General features: G+C 44.6%; 1 protein-coding gene across 17 annotated transcripts in view; it reads right to left on the bottom strand.

The window, feature by feature from the left end:
- The window catches only part of MADD (MAP kinase activating death domain), a 69,077-nt gene extending 52,512 nt beyond the window's left edge, over positions 1-16,565 (bottom strand). For 16 of the 17 annotated variants that reach the window (XM_058025978.1, XM_058025981.1, XM_058025985.1 and 13 more), the window contains exons 1-2: positions 16,496-16,565; positions 2,005-2,196 (exon numbers count right to left, since the gene is read on the bottom strand). In XM_058025978.1, coding sequence (XP_057881961.1) covers positions 2,005-2,066 — 62 coding nt within the window. In that variant the 5' untranslated portion in view covers positions 2,067-2,196; positions 16,496-16,565. Of the gene's footprint in view, positions 1-2,004; positions 2,197-8,535; positions 8,641-16,495 lie in introns of those variants that run through there. The other variant, XM_058025977.1, reaches the window with a different exon arrangement.
- Positions 16,566-17,335: the final 770 nt, after the last annotated feature.

Here is a 17,335-nt window from a genome sequence, read left to right as displayed (position 1 = left end):
ATTTACAAGGAAAGAACTCAGATCAACAGTAGAGGGATAGGGACCTCATCCTAAAACCACTTTCATTAGAAGTTCTAGCAACCACACAAACATATGTGTTTGATTTTCAGATTGGGATTTAAAGTGTAATTTATATAAAAACTGCATGGTAATATGCACAGCTATTTACCACTGTGACTCACTAATCTTTGGACTACAAATCACCACAGAAACATGAAGACAGAAAGGCAAAACTGCTGTTTCCTAATTTTCCACTAGATTCTTTCAAGATATTATGCCTTTGCCTATTTCAAAATACAAATGACACTTGCTTTTCTCATATAAGAGATGTGAAAAAATTCAAACAAGTAGTAATAGAATGCTCACAATTTACAAAAGAAAATCACTGGTGTAAATAGCTCTGCTGACTAACTCTTCCAAACTAATGTTTTATTTAAAACAAGTAAATATGCTCTCATAACAAAACTGGTAACAAGATTTATACTGCCTGTAAACTTAGATATTGAAATACTGTATGAAAAAAAGAGAAACACTAAAATGTTTTTATATGCTAATGGACACAATTAATGCATCATCTGCTGAAAAAGAAATGTCAAATAATGCTGATACTATTTAGAGAGTCTATTTGGCAGCAAATGGTCCAAAAAATGACATCAACAAAGCACGAGTGCATGTATCACCACTTTGTGCCTCTGATGTAATATTGTAGCTACAAGGGACAGAGTTTTCTCAGATATTGGGAAAGTTTGAACCCAACAGTTCCAAAAAGTATTGTTGTTTGTGCACAGTGGATAACAAGATGTGACAGTAAAGGCCACAGGAGCTCCTAAGGGCGTTGTAGGAGAGGCTGTTTCAGGCAACTCCATCTTTCATCACAAGCATTTGCCAAAGTGCCAAACAAAACAGCAGCAGCAGCCTAACAGCATGGGCTGGCAAAAAGCAAGAGAACTGTAGGAGTCCAGAAGTGATAGTAGCAAATTTCTAAGTGAGAACATCAGACACTATAAGCTTCACTGGAGGAGGCAGCTAACATTTCTCCCTCCTCTTCCTAGTTGGTGACATATAGAAAATTTGGTTGTTTTTCTACAGACAGAAGGATTTAACCATTATAGTATTCAGTCTGTAAAATGCAAAAATAAAATAACTATTAGTCAGGATTAGGTAATTTCCTCCACTCAGCCTATTAAAACATTACATTCAAAGTATTCTGAAAAGAAAGCAAGAGGTACAGCAACAGGCTGATGCACATGAACCACTGATATTTAGAAATGAAAGCAAAACAGACTTTAGGATACATCCATTACACAGAATTTGCAGAAGGCTGCTGCATAAACTTTGAATAAGGAAAAAATAACATTTATTGAGTATCTCTATGTTTGACAAACAGAACACATCAACCCTGCATTTCATATGTGCTTTAAGTAAATATGCATAACATTTTATCTATTAATAAGACTTTAAAACAAGAAAGCATTCATGTCATTCCTGTGAGGATAAATAAGTATTACAGGGAAAAACAGCCAAGTAAAGCAAGTTTCAGATTTTTTTTTAAACTGAGTTTATAGACTACATTTCAAAAGCTAGAAAAGTAGTGTTATTCTACTACTAGCACATTACTAGTAATAAAAGTAGTAGAAAACTTGTATTTTACTTGTCTTTAGCTTTCAGTGTTTTCAATTTGTGAATCCCTCTGTCCTGATGCCAGCAGAAGCAAAGTTCAGACACAAAGACTACTAGAGAGTGATAGTTAAATTAGCTTCTCTTAGTCACCCTCTGCAGACCCTTGAAAAGAAGTCTAAAGATCACAAGTTAAAAAATTCTGACTTCACTAGTGTCTTTCAAGAAGTGCCCTGGCTCAAGTAGGCGCTCCCCTTAGGGGAGCATTCTGCACACATTTCAGACAGCAATTCCTGAGCATCAGGAAGGTTTCATCAGTGGATGCAAGGCTATTTATCCCCACTCTACTGCCCAAGCAAAAGCTCTGCTGAGGCTGTTTCACATTACCTGGCTCCAATGATCACAAGATAGTCAAGCAGCCGAGAGCAGATTTTCTTTTTCTGCACCATTGTGCTCGATGCCCCTCCCTATGTCATCTCAAGGAATTCCTGTTCATTGATCCAGTGGTCAGCTATCCCATCAGCTGTGATCGCTGCCTTGGGGAACAGAATCTGCTTGGAACAGTCTGCCAAGTCCAATCTAGAACCAAGAAAAGCAAGAGTGTCAAAAGCACAACCAGGAATACCCAAGACATACAAGCAACTTCATGACCTTAATTATATTCCCAAAAAGCCTCCACGTTCGGTGCAGTCATGGTCATCCACAACCTCTGTCTTCATGAGTATAAAAACACAGCCACATGCCCACAAAAGCAGAGATGAAAAACACACAAAAAAGTACAAGAGTATCTCAAGAATTAATGGTTTGAGTCAATCATCTTAGAGGTCTTTTCCAAGGTGAATGATGCTATGATTCTGTTCTAAGGGAGAACACAGACCAACAAAGCTGCCTACCACTGTCAAGGAGCTACTCATTACATGGTTTGTGTGTTGCTTGGGCAAATCCATAAGATCATCTTAAGAGTGCTTGGGAAAGGAACTTCAACTGGCAAGACTGAAGGAAAAAAAAAAACACAACCTGAGCTTTAGCTGTGGGATAAACAGAACAACTAAAGAAGGCGTAACACCAGAAATCCAATTTGATAAAATGCATCTCACCATCCCAAACCTGCAAATGGCTGTCAGCAGGAATGATCTCCACAATTCCCAAAGACTGTGATCTCTAACACCTTTTCTATGCAGATACAGAACTGCAGTTCTACAGAATTGCAGTTTACAATAGCAAAAGTGCATCTTGTAAAGCATACTGGGTTTTTCACTTACTCCATTCAGTTCCATTTATCTTGTTTAACTTCACTCCTTACTCCTGATACCCATGCCTCCTGCAGCAAATTTCTCTGAGTACTTTATGATAGAAACATCTTCTTGGTAAAACTGAGATTACAGTGCAGCATTACTACTTGTCAATAATTATGCTTAATAGATATCCAGAAAATAATTCTTTCCAATCCCACCATTCCTAGTTCACAGAATTCAGGAAAGAACAGGGAGAAAAAAAAAAAGTTTTAAAAAGGAGTACAGTTCCACATTACAGTGTTCCCTACAGTGTTTGAAACCAACCTGAAAACAGACACTTCATGAAACTGAAAGGTCTCAGAAACTCAAAAAATCAGAGATGCTCAGAGTATTCTAGAAGTTTACTAAGTATTCCAATGGATTTTTAAACAAGAGCTATTTTACATTAAAAACTTAATTGATTGCTTTCTGGGACATATTCAGAATAAGGTTTCCATTTCAGTTCATGTTTACATCCTAAGGCAGGATGTAAACATACCACATACACAGTAGGGAAATTTTATTCGTTAGCCCTCCAAACAGCGGTAAGAATACAAAAACATTACAACAGTCAGAACAAAAAAGCACATATGCAATTTATAAAAAAGGAAAATCATACTAGTCAGTAGCTACTATTAAAGGAGTAATAAACTGAAAGAAACTTAAAGCCTCACACATAAAAAATCCCACATTTTGTGAAACTGTGGCATGTTTTTAGTAGATGCTCAACTACAGTTACTGTAGAGTCCTAAGTAACAGCAGTATGAATTATCATGAATTATCTTCTCTGAGCAGCAATATAGTTGTAAATTATCTTCTCTGAACAACAGAGAAAATACAGACACAGGAAGCAAAGTTTCTGTTTCTACATTTTAATGATATTATTGAAAACACTGTAGAATCTGTCCTGGAAAGGCTCTGGATCCTTGATATTCTGCAAATATCTTGGCACAGAAAAACTTAAGAGGAACAATATGAAGTTGGAATATCAAGTGGTCCTTTTTGTCTCCATTTTGAAGAACTACTTTATCTGTTTTCTTTCCAAATGGCTTTCCCCAGAACTCTTTAAAGAACAAACTAAACTGCTCAGTCACAGACAGGGGCATACCTAGAAGTACGACTTTGAGGAAATTCTGCTACTTAGTGGTAATCAAAGATGTTTTTCCTCAAAAACAGAGGCTACCCAACCCCTCAGTGAAGGTGGAGAAAATACACTGCATTTGTCTTATGACTGCAATTCCCTACACACATCCCACAGCCCTGCAAAGAAGTTAGCAAGGTATGCATTATGAAGGTCTTAGAAATCATGAAATTTCAAGAATATCTGAGCAGACAAGTACAAGGAATATATGCAGGGCTTACAATATCCCTGGAATGGCTGAAGCTACAACCCGCTGATATCAAACACTGAAGTTTCTGTCCATTTTTTAAAAAAAGATCTGAGCACTTTCCATTTTCCACTTTCTATTTAAACACAAGTACCAGGGAGACCAGACTGATGCAGATGCGCCAGGGCTTCCAGAGCCACCTTTATTGATTTACTATACATAACAACACAACAGTTACAGTCAGACATAAGAAGACAAAGGCTTTTTTGGGAAGATGATTTATTGTTGGATTGGAGCAAGACGTAGAAGAATTAGAACCAAGTGTAAGTTTTTGCCTTCCTCTATTCAATCTCTGGCTTCTTCAGAGATCTAGCAATGGCTGATGACAGCACTTAGAAGAGTATTGCACCAGAATTTGTTGGAACTCGTCTTCCTACTCCTGCTTGGAATCAGACACCACAGATGATGATCTGTATAAGGCAACACAAACAGGCATCCCAGCCCTGCCTCCCCCTCCCTATCTGGCAAAAGCTTCCTTTCAGGCCAGTATCGTTCTGTTCCCTGTGCTGGCAGAAGAGTGTGTGCAGCTACAGGGCAAAACAGACTGTGGAACTGATACAGACTAAACCTAACAGCCCCCCTTCTTCTCCCTCCCTGCTTTTGTTTTCACAAGGTTATGTTTTTTAACTTCGTTCACCAAGTGACCCCACAAATGCTTGTGCAGGCACAAAGAAAAGGTAGGAGAAAGCAGTTGAGGGAATCTGGAAGACTTGACTGAACACAGGTGATCACAGAACCACAGACAGCACCTCTACAGGCAATACAGAGGTAAAGTAGTTTCTTTCTAAGAGATTTCCTATCATCCTTCCAATCATCCTCCTAGATTTTAAAGACTAAGTACATTAGGACAGAAATAGATCAAACAACCAAGAGATACTTCATTTTTCCTCTTTCATGCTGGAATTTGGACCTGAACCAAGAAATTATCTTGACTCTAAGATGGTTGATATGTCAAAACCTCTTATCTCTCTCAAACTGCTTTAACTTTACATTGCTTTCTCTGAAAAGGTCTTGTGCAGTGTCTTTTCTATTTGCAAACATATTGGAACCAGCCTTTTGAAGGCTGAATCCTTAAGCAGCACTTGAGAAGAGACTTCCCATTATTTCATCTCTAGAAAAGAAGAAAAACAGAGAAGGGAAGGCCCACCACAGAAAAATACTGCACCAACAGATCATGTCTCAGACAACACCAAAACTGAAATAAGCACTTATATGGACGGTGAACGGGTTGGTGAGAACTAACACTACCCACCCACTGTAGCAGCCGTCAGCAATACTCACCAGTAAAAGCTGGCACTGTAGCCTAGGCACAAGGACAAAAAGCAAGAACCAGCACAAAACCACAGCTTAGCAGTTACCATGACATGAAAAAAGTGTGCAAAAAAAACAAACACTTCTATTATTGGCATTACTCTGCATTTAAAAATTCCCCAAACACCCACATTTTAGGTTGCAGCACAACTTCTTAGAGGACAATCTGCATGGTATTCTGCAATTTAAAGTCCTCCCAGAAATAAAAGCCTATATAAACAAACACACACACACACTCATGAAAAGCACCACAGCACACAATGGATAGGGCAGCATGAAAGAACCACAGCAGACTTTCTACCAATTTAGAGTCATCTAAACTGTGTCAGAGCCATGCCCTGGCTGTGTCAGAGCCATGCCCTGCATTAGTCCCAAGTTGAGTTGGGACTAATGAGTTGTGCAGTTATCCTATTTCATCTATCCCTTGGAGCCCTCAATCTTTGTTAGGAGTCTTCTTATCTAGAGGAACAAAGCAATTTAGCCTAAGAATAACTTTGATACAACAAACTGTTAACTAGTGTCACTGTATGGGGTCTGGCTGAGATGGAGGTCATTTTCCCCTCAGCAGCCCTCCCAGTGATGTGCTGTGCACTGGTAACTGGAAGGATGCTGACAACACATCTGTGTTTTGGCTATGGCTGAGCAGTGCTGGCACAGCATCAAGGCTGCCTCTCCAACATCTTCCCCCCAGCAGTGCTGGGGAGTATGCAAAGTCTTGGGAGTCTGGCTATGTCCAGGACTGCTGACCCCAACTGACCAGAAGGATCACAGAATCACAGAAATTCAAGGCTGGAAGAGACCTATAAGATCATCAAGTCCAACCCATGTTCTAACTATTCAACTAGATCATGGCAGCAAGTGCCACATCCAGTCTTTTTTTGAACTCCTCGAGGGATGATGACTCCACCACCTCACTGGGCAGATGATTCCAGTATCTGACCACTCTTTCTGTAAAATACTTCCTTCTTAATTCTAACTTGCATCTCCCTTGACGCAGCTTGAGACTGTGTCCTCTTGTTCTATCCGTTGTCGCCCGGAGAAAGAGGCCGACCCCCAGCTCACCACAGCCGCCCTTCAGGAAGTTGTAGAGAGTGATGAGGTCACCCCTGAGTCTCCTTTTCTCCAGGCTAAACAACCCCAGCTCCCTCAGTCGCTCTTCATATGGCTTGTGCTCCAAGCCCCTCACCAGCCTCGTTGCCCTCCTCTGGACACGCTCAAGCATCTCAACGTCCCTCCTGAAGTGAGGGGCCCAGAACTGGATGCAATACTCCAGGTGAGGCCTCACCAGTGCTGAGTACAGGGGAAGAATGACCTCCCTGCTCCTGCTGGCCACTCCATTTCTGATACTGGCCAGGATGGCATTGGCCCTCTTGGCCACCTGGGCACACTGCTGGCTCATATTCAATCGACTGTCAGCCAGCACCCCCAGGTCCCTTTCCATCTGAGCACTGTCCAGCCACACCGGCCCCAGCTTATATCGGTGCAGGGTATCCCATATCACATCTGCTCAGGAAAAACCTAAGAGAGAGGAGAAGGGCAGAGAATCCATTATTTAAAACATTTATAATCTGGAGCAACCACTAAGCCTACTGAAGCTCTGCTTCCCAGGAAATGGCTGGACAGTACTTGCTTCTGAAAAGTGGATAATAAAATTTCTTGGGCTTCTTTGCTTCCATGAATGCAATCTTTGCTTTATTAAACTGCCTTTACTTTTTCCCACAAGGTTTTTTCCATCTTATTTTCTTCCCCCTGTTCTGCTGAGGAGGGGTGTGATAGAGTGGCTTGGTGGACAAGTGGCATCCAGCCAAGGACAACTCACCAACTCACCACACTCACCTGCAGCTGTTTTCCTCACACAGAGGCTCCCAGCTTTGATGGGCCAGGCTTACACTGACCTGCATGATGCCTGGCAGGTATTTACATCACTGCTTGCAAAAATGGTATGAAGACAACAGATTAACTTCCAACAGGAAGGTGCTAAGCCCTGCTTTCCTTACAATTCTTCCATGCTTTAAGATGGGACCAGAAAGGCTTCTCCTTTCATTACCTCCAGTTTTTACCTGGTAAAAGGATCATACTGCACAGTTCACCAGTGCATGGATACCTTTAGAATATAAATCAGAATCATTTCAATTTGCACACTGACTGAATAATGAACATACATGGGACATTAATTTGTAAGAGAAAAAAGAGGAAACTGTGAAGGAGACAGAACAAATTATAGGACAGAAGCCACATAAATTACGGTTCGCTGAAATTTCACCTTGTGAAAAACCAGATTTCTAGTCACGCCCAAAAAGAACTAAATTTTTCGTTTCCTTGGAACATCCTGAATTTCTATTTAGTCTCAGCCAAGACAGTCTGTACTGAGTTCAGCTCTAATAGCCACTATGCTGACCTTAGTGCATTGTTTTCTGTGAACTGCAGGCTCACCAATTGAACTAAACTGAGCACTGAAACAAACACAGACAGGGCCAGGAGTTTCAATGCCCACCTTTGGACTGATTTATGTTTCTTTTTCTCACATCACACACCTTGACCTATCTGCTAAGCTATGAGAAATAGGTGTGAGTACCTCAGGACCAGCAAACCTCACCTGTGTGAGCAGCAACTCCACTCACTGCTGAACTGGAAACAACATGGTTTGAAGCCCAGTATGAACTGTTCATGGTAGCTATGTCTTTAGACATTTTAATAATCTTTATGGAATCTTTACCACTGAAATTCTGGTTACTTCTTTTTCCAAGTGTGTTTCAAATGATGCCAGACATTATCTCTGGTATAGCACATGCTATTTTTGCTTGTACTAAACTTTTAAAAAAGCAGACAGGCAGTATGCGTACTACAGTGTTTCTGCTAACACAAGAAACAGACAACAGCAGAGATGAGAACACTTCCCTTTCTCCAGAATCTGACAGAACATGGAACAATTTCTAAAATCTGACCTGATGGACTTGCTATACTGGTGCAGCTGCTTTGTGTGTTGTTACCATGCACCTTGGAAAGGCAGCAGTGCATGCCAAAACTGTGACTTCTAAGAAGATAGCTGCACTCTGGAGGGAAAAAAAAAAAAAAAAAAAAAAAAAGTATTTTCAAAGAATTGCAAGCATACCTAAACAGCCAGTGACATATTTATCTAGCATGGCTAACCTATAACATAGGTGTGATTCTGCAAAATGCCCTGGGGATAGCTCCAAGCATAAGAAATCACCCAGTAGAGAACAGGACTGCAGGCAAATTCTAAAAGCATCTGCCCTGGAGGACATGCATCACTTCAATCACTAAGAGTTGCTTACAGGTAAAACAGCAGATGCACCCCAACTATTTCCACTTTTCATCTATCAATAAATCTTGAGGGAAAGGACAGAACAAACCAGATAAAAGAAAATTAAAGAATGAATGGGGAAAACAGGTTTTGGCAATACAAGAAGACTTATTTTGAAGGCCTTCTCAATAATTATAATAAATAAAAGATTTCTTCCTTTTCTACTAAGTAATATTATCTCTTTGCCTTCTGAAAACAGAACTGACACAGTCAAGCATCTTTAGCTTCCACATTAGTTGTCAAGAGCAAAATGGAAGTAGCATGGGCAGGGGTGCTGACAGATAGACTGAAAATGACCAGAATTGCTCCACAAACAGAAGTATCAGGGCACACAGATGGGAACCTTTCCGCAGTATCACAGAGTGAAGCTGGACTGATTCAGGTTCCTGGTTGCTATAGTGACAGATTTCCCCGTCCTTGCCATATGTCAGCCCTTCAGTGTTGCTTCCTCTCTCCTCCCTGCTTCAGCCAAAAGCTCGGCTAAAGCAGCCTGCTGTACATGCAAGACCACGCAGTCACCACACATGCACACGCTGTGAGAACAGCCCCACAGGTAATCTGATTCAGATCAATCACCATAGCAACCCAGTCTTTTAGTCCCCAGATTTCAGCCTGTCGGGTATATTTATAGAGCAGCTGCAGCGCTCCACCCCCTCTGCTCCACCAGCAAAGCTCCCAGCACTGCCCACACTACCAGCAAGCTTCACCCAGACACAAGGACTGCCTGGGGTCAGCGCTGAAACAGAGCCCTCCTGGCACCTGCAGGCCCCAGGCCAGGAGATAGCACAGCATCTGCAGCGTGCTAAACACCCCCCAGTCCGTGAGCTTGCCATAGCCACGAGTACTACAAGTATCAGGAGGCGTTCTTGCCCACAGAAAGCTGAGTTACCAACCACAGCTGACAAAATGCGCTTACCCAGGCACCCACAGGATGCTTCCACAAACACGCAGTGCAGGCACAGAAAGAACATGCACAGTGTGCTAACACAAGCACACAATCCTAACAGGAACTTGCAGGCAAAGGCAAAGGAGAGGTTCCAGCAGCACCTGCCCCACAGAGCCACAACTGCACCCACCGGTAGTACCTGAAAGCCATGAAAAAAAATCATGGCCAGGGCTTGAATGAGCAACAAGAGATAAGCATGTGAGGAAGAATGGTATGCAAATACTGCTATCCATTTTATTCCATTACACTCTTGGGGAAAACCATCAACAGTAACCTAATGCAGGAAAAGCACACTCTTTCACAGCACTCTGCTTCCTAAAAGGAAGGAGATGACAGATTTAAGCCTCAGCCACAGGACATTTCACACTCTTCAATTTAGGTTAAAGACCTTATTCTCCTCCCCTCCTTTACTGTATGAAACATCTCTCTCATGATCCTTCCTGGGCAGGATCATTGTGTAGGGCACCACTCTCTATAGAATCATAGAACAAATTCTGGCATAAAAACCCTCTCCCAATCTGGCCAGTTCTCCTGCTCTACACTGTTTGAATTTAAATTCATCTCTAATTCAAAAATCATCTCCGGAGATTTGCATGAGAGAACAGTAACACAAGGCCAGCTCTTTTGGAGTCTGTCCTTTCTTGCCCCCCTTGTGAAACATCACCATCACCAAATACAAGAGCCTTCTCGTTTTCTCTACGTCATCAGCTTTTTGCTGATCCTCAAATCTGCACTTAAATATTTTGCAAGGAGAAGGAGTGGGAGGAAGGAAGGGCAAACCAAAGCCCACACAATGCCCCCGAGCCCAATTAGCCTCACACCACCTGCAACCACTACAGCATTACATTCTTTTCCAAACCAGAAGTGCTTTTGGTGTGAGCTTTGAGCTGAGAAACGCTGGTGCTGCTTCTGGCGCAGCCCAGACCCCAGCACCCACAGGATGCTTCCATTCCCAGCCCTCTGCTGGGAATTTGAGCAGTACACCACAGTTCCCATAATGCAGGCACCAGAGGGTTTTTTCCAAAAACCAAATAGTGTAAATGTACAGCCATAAAAAAATTAACAAGAAAACAACAAAGCATGTGACATTTGAGAGAACTGCTGGATGCAGCTGCAACTGCTAAATTATTCAGTGCTTTCCCTTGCCACGGCACCTCCCCCAGCCACAGTGAGCAGCTCTCTCATCACTCATGGCATCACCACCACCAGATACAGATACAGGCACATTCAACTCTTTCCTGGAAATCGGTCATACAGACAAACGGGATCCCAATAATAAACTACAGCCATTTGTAAGACAGAGGAGGGGGGATGATCACAAGCAGTGTGGAAACACTGAAACATTGCTCAGGATAATGTGAACCAGAAAATAAAGTACTTTAAATAATCCAGTCATTTGGCTGTTGTTAGCACCTCAGAACCCAGAGCCCCACATTTGTTTTGCCTTGTGTATTAGAAGCACTCAGCCTGTGTCCCCACGTGTGCCACCTGCTTGTTATTCCTTCCCTCTACGCACCTTCCCCTACTCTTCATCAACACTGTGGGAGACCAGAAATTCCTGCTCTCAAACCAATCCTACTATTAATTTTGGTGATAAATCATCCTACCAGCTGGTCAAAACTGAAAGGAAATAAAAGAGACAAGCCCATTTTCTCTCTACAAGAGCTCTGGGGTGTGAGAAGCGTGCGTTTGGCAGACTCACCCACACGTAAACACTGGGGGAAGCAAGCTCAGAGTGAAGGAGAGACAGGAACCGCCTCAAGCGGCTGTTGGAGCTGCAAACCACACAGCAAGGGCTCCCCAGAGCTCCCTGCAGACACTGCAGGGGCAGTCACCACAGCAAAGGAGGGAGGGAAAACACCACCCTGCTGGCCATGTCTTAAGACTACTTAATAAGGGAGAGGGGAGAAAGCAGGTGGCCTGGAGGGCAGAAGCAGCGTGCCCAGCTCGTGGCTCCAGCAGAGCAGTTTCACTGCTGCCCGAGAGGAAACAGACACGGCAGCACAGCTGCTCCGCCTTCGTGGCCGCAGCAAATTTCGCTGGGTACTGGTTTTGATTCCTAATTATCTGTGTCACAGAAAGCACTCCTCTCCTCCTGCTAGCTGATGACAGGGAAACAGGCAGAGGCAAACTCCTCATCTCCTGTCACCAGGGCTTTCCAGAGCAAGGACGAGATACCCAGGCAAGAAGAGACCAGGAAAGCTGGTGTCAAAGCTACAGGCAAGAAGGCAATCAAAAGTTTTACACTGACATTGGCAAGTTCAGTCAGAATATAATGGGAAGCGGGACACAACCAGGGCACTGATCTTGCAGATGTGACAAAGTAACAGGATATGAAATAAAAGGCTGCTCTGCTCAAAAGATAACACACAGTTCCTGGAGGTCATCAGATAACAAATTTGACAGTAACGTATCTTTGTCCCTTGCACAAAGAAGCAAATGTTAATTCCCTGATTGTCACAACTGTTTAGAGATTAGTTACAAACAAAACAAAAAGGCCATATCTGACAAATATTACCAGGTACATCAAAGGCAACATGATGACCAGCTCTGTTTCCAGGAATGCTGCTGCTTTGAAATAATGAAGGCAGTAGAAGAAACAGAAAACCATAAAACCTCGTTCCTTGCTGCTACTCTGATGTATTATTTCTCACAGCAACCCAGAAGCACAAGGCTCTCATTTAACTGCACTGGCTGGGATCACAGCATGAGAACTGCCTCAGCTTAGGTAATTTAGGCATATGTAAGCAGCACTTCTTATTTCTAAATCCCTGCAAGGGTCCTGCTAGCAGCAGTGATCCAAAGTGAACACAACCTCTCCCAATTCAGTGGTTTCTGGGTACAACCTCCCCATCTGGGAGCTCCCCAGTGCAAAGATACTTCAGAGCTCCTGGCAGTACATGGGTCAGTTCTTCAGTTTGCTTGGTTTGGGGTTTCAGCTCATTATTATTATTCCACGACAGAAATCAGGAGCATGTTTGTCAATATTCAACAGTAACTTCCATGTTGTTTTGACAGGTTTAAGGAGATCCAGTGACAGAGAATCTAGCTGCTCTAGAATTATTTTCCAGCTCCAACAACAGAGCAAAGACCAGCCAAATTATACAGGTTCAGCCACCAAGAGTGAGCAGTAGATTGACTGAAGTTCTTCACAGCTCTCACAGTAAAAAAAAGCAGCAAAGCATTCTGTCTTCAAAAGAAATATCACAATTATTCCACAGATTAACAGATTATCCCACTAAAATACATTCCTTTCTAAGTGATGCTTCATGATGTTCATTTTTATTTCACTTTGTTTCTTACTAGGTCACGGGCAATCCTTTCACTTCACAAAAACTCATAGCTTGAGGTAGATGAAAGCTCTTTAAACTGGGGACATGACATTAATCTTGCATATCAAGCTCTTTCATTCCTTTTTAGTAAATCCTTTCCTCATTGTCACAAATCCCTAATCAGAAGCTGCATCTGTACTTTTTACCAGTGCACTAAATAACTGCCTGAAATTTAATGCAGTATATCTTAAATGCAGGCACAACAGGGCCAAAGGACATGGCAGGAATTCACCTGGGTTGTAACATATGCATTGCCTGTCTCCAATTCCTTCCTAATGGAAAGTAAGTGAACCATTCACCTCTGTACTAAGTTTTAACATAAAAGTATCAATTACCATCTTGTGAGTATGATGGCAAATCCAGTTTAAAAATGACAGTGTGAAATGACAGGGAAGACACAGTACTTTACTCCATTTGTTATCTAAATGTTATACTAAATTTATTTGTTATACTAAAACTCTACCAATCCCTGCCCCCCCCCCCAAAAAAAAAGAAAGCCATTCTTCTAACAAATGTATCTGGAAAGGAGTATCAGAGAAAATCTACTAGCTGGAATGCTGGAAATTAGAAACCTTGAAGAAATTTATTCTCTTAGAATTTAGCAGTACTTGAGACTTTCTAATTTAATACTCAAAGTTTTTATAAATATTTGGTTTTGCAACTGACTCACCACAAAAGATATTAAATAGACCAGACTGAACATCTTGACAGAAGTATGCCTAGTATATCCTGTCTATACAGAACCTGAGTATTTGATATGGCTTGAGAGGGGAAAAGCTATAAATTATGAGCCTCTATGCCCCTGAGCCCAAGGCAGATAAAATCAAAGCCAACACTAATTTAACTCAGGAAGATAATATGAACAAGTGTTCTAGTAAGGCCTGAAATGCACTGATGCTTCCACCATTTCTACTGAACCATCAGTCCTGATGCTCTAAAACCTAAAAAGCTACTTTGGCTAGGTAGGCAAGGATTACTGTAAAAAATCCTCCAAACTTTTACTCCCCTGACCCCCAAATCCTTCTAAAACAGACAGAAGTTGGACTCAATACTCTCAGGCACATGATGTGGCTCTTGGGGATGGTCCTGTGAAGGCTCAGGAGCTGGATTCAATGATTCAATGATCCTTGTGGGTCCCTTCCAGCTCAGCACATCCTGTGATTCATTACATACATGCCCTGCTCGCTTTCAAGAGTTACAGAATGGTACCATGGTTGAAGAAGAGGTTTGCCCTCTGGTATATATTTATGTTTTTTCCATGAAAACTTTAAACTAGAGGCCTTATTTTTCTTTTTTCTTTTTTTTTTTTTTTGTGCTAATTTCCACACAGCATTTGGTTCACCATCTTTCATAGCTTTGGCACATAACACACTTCCTAGAACTATGTCTTGGCCATTTTATGCATTTTGTGTAGACAACACACTTTCAGGGAGGATACTGTTTTCCTTTTCTGCCCATCGAGTAAGCTTAGAATTGTTTTAAAAGCAGTAACCTGGAAAGCCATGCAGTAGGACTCTGAAGCTTACAGCTTGAAATCTGTTAATTTGGTAAGAACACAGGAGTCCAGACTTGTGATACAACTGCAGCACCACTGGACAGGGAGCTACAAGATCTTTTAGTGAGGACAAGGCTATATTACTGTCCAAACAAAAGCATTCTAGAGACTTGCTGATGATTTTGCATTTTGTTAAACACACAGTAAGATACTTAACGAGTGTGCATTTAATTACAGTGTCTATTAAACTATGTTCAAAAGCTGTGCATTTTCTAACAATACAACAATAAGGCAAAAATAGTATTTTATAGATGGAATGATCTATCAGTTCAGTGTTACATAACATGCTGTGAGGGAATGGCCAGATTAGATCCTGTAAAAACTGCATTTTTAGCTGTGTTGGATGTGAAGTGCTCTCTTGGATGTGTCAGGATTGCAGCTTTTCATTAGTGCTGAACACAGCAAGTGCATCTTGTGCCCAATCCAAAACAGCTGCCTAGGTCCAAGCAGTATAAAGTCCAAAAATAGAGACACTTCCCAAACAACCTATATTTGGATGACTTTGGTTTGATTATGTGACCCTCAAGACACCACAATAAATCTTCCCTCCTCTTGCTTGTGTCTACAAGTAGCATCCTTTTTGCAGATAAGCAATGGTGCAAGGAGCACAGCAAGGACACTTGAGAGCACACCAACAGGAGTCACACTGGACACACAGAAAATGGCTGGCTTGTCTACGGAGAGCACAACACATTGCCAGATGACAGTTCTGCCCCATCTCCATGGGGCTGCAAATTTATAATGTATGTTATTTTGCATATGACTGCAAACAGCGTGGTATATGGAGGAGTTCAGGGGGGAATGACAGAGAAGAAAGACGAGAAACAGATCAGTTTCCTTCAAAGCTTATCATTTCTTGAAACACCTCTTTATCGTGACTCCACACAAACAGTGACACAGACCAAGCTTTCTTCCCCTCCTCCACCTGACAATAAAAGCGAGCAACACAACAAGGTGGTGACACCCATTTCTGTGGGGAAAATGTTTTTGATTTATAGTCGACTTCACATGAAATTGCCCAGTACAAAGTGGATTTCCTATTCTATTGTCTTGCAGAGTAACAGGATCTGCTGTTTACAAACCATGGAGTAAAAGCACCTTTCCAGTCACATTACCGCAGCAGCCCCCTCACACGGCTGCACGCCTCAGCCTTTCCAAGGGGGTCTGTCCACCCTGAGCCGCCTGCTCCCTTCCCTCAGCACCCCGTCCGCTTTCCCCCGGCAGGGAGCGAGGTAAAGCCTCCGGGTGGCCGGGACCTGCCCGCCGGCCACGCCGCTACTCCCACAGCGGCCCGGTCCCGCCTGGAAACCCGCGGCGAGCCCGCAGGGGCTGCTGCCGACAGCGGCCGGCTGAGCCCGCGGCCACAGCGGGACACCGCGGCCCCGCCCGCCACCGGCTCCCGGGACGATGGAGCCGAACCCGGCGGCCCCTCTCCGGGCAGCGGCGGGACACGATGCCTGTCCGCCGCCGGCCGTGACCTTGCGGAAGGGCTCGCCGCTCTCGAGCATCACCATCGCGCCCGGCCGGGCGGCTGCGGCAGCGGCAGCGCTCGGGGCGAGCGGGGGGGCCCCGCCGCCAGCTGTCCGGGTGCGGGTCACCGCAGGCAGAGCTGCCGGCCGCGCTCCGCGCTCCCCAGCCCGACGCACACCTAGGGTCGGTGGGGTAGGCTCCGCTTGTGACATGTGCACGCACCCGGCCGCCCGCGGCACCGGCACCGGGCCCCGCCCGGCCAGCTCGCTCCGCTCACCTGCGCCGCCGCCACCGCCGCTCTGCGCCGCCCGCCCAGTTCCGCATCGAGCGCCAGCGGCGGCGCGCGCCACAGCCGGAGCAGGGGGGCAGCGGGGCGGGCGGAGCGAACCACTCGCGGCGGGGGCGGGGGGAGCCGTCCCGACAGCTGCCCGCAGGGGGCGCTGCAGCCGCGCAGGGGCAGGCGGGATGGAGGCGGGATTGGAGGGGAGATGGAGGCGGGATTGGAGGCGGGATTGGAGGGGAGATGGAGGCGGGATGGAGGCGGGATTGGAGGGGAGATGGAGGCGGGATTGGAGAGGAGATGGAGGCGGGATTGGAGAGGAGATGGAGGCGGGATTGGAGAGGAGATGGAGGCGGGGTTGGAGGCGGGATGGAGGCGGGATTGGAGGGGAGATGGAGGCGGGATGGAGGCGGGATGGAGGCGGGATGGAGGCGGGATGGAGGCGGGATTGGAGGGGAGATGGAGGCGGGATTGGAGAGGAGATGGAGGCGGGATTGGAGGGGAGATGGAGGCGGGATGGAGGCGGGATTGGAGGGGAGATGGAGGCGGGATTGGAGGGGAGATGGAGGCGGGATTGGAGAGGAGATGGAGGCGGGATTGGAGAGGAGATGGAGGCGGGGTTGGAGGCGGGATGGAGGCGGGATTGGAGGGGAGATGGAGGCGGGATTGGAGGGGAGATGGAGGCGGGATTGGAGGGGAGATGGAGGCGGGATTGGAGGGGAGATGGAGGCGGGATTGGAGGGGAGATGGAGGCGGGATTGGAGAGGAGATGGAGGCGGGATTGGAGCCGGGGTGTCAGGAAGCGGGGAGCGACGCAGCTCTCCTGCGCCGGCTGCG

The sequence above is a fragment of the Melospiza georgiana genome, chromosome 6 (assembly GCF_028018845.1).
Source record: "Melospiza georgiana isolate bMelGeo1 chromosome 6, bMelGeo1.pri, whole genome shotgun sequence".
In the NCBI taxonomy this organism is placed as follows: Eukaryota; Metazoa; Chordata; class Aves; order Passeriformes; family Passerellidae; genus Melospiza; species Melospiza georgiana.
Note: the sequence above shows the minus strand (reverse complement) of the source record. Positions and strands in the feature narration are given on the sequence as shown.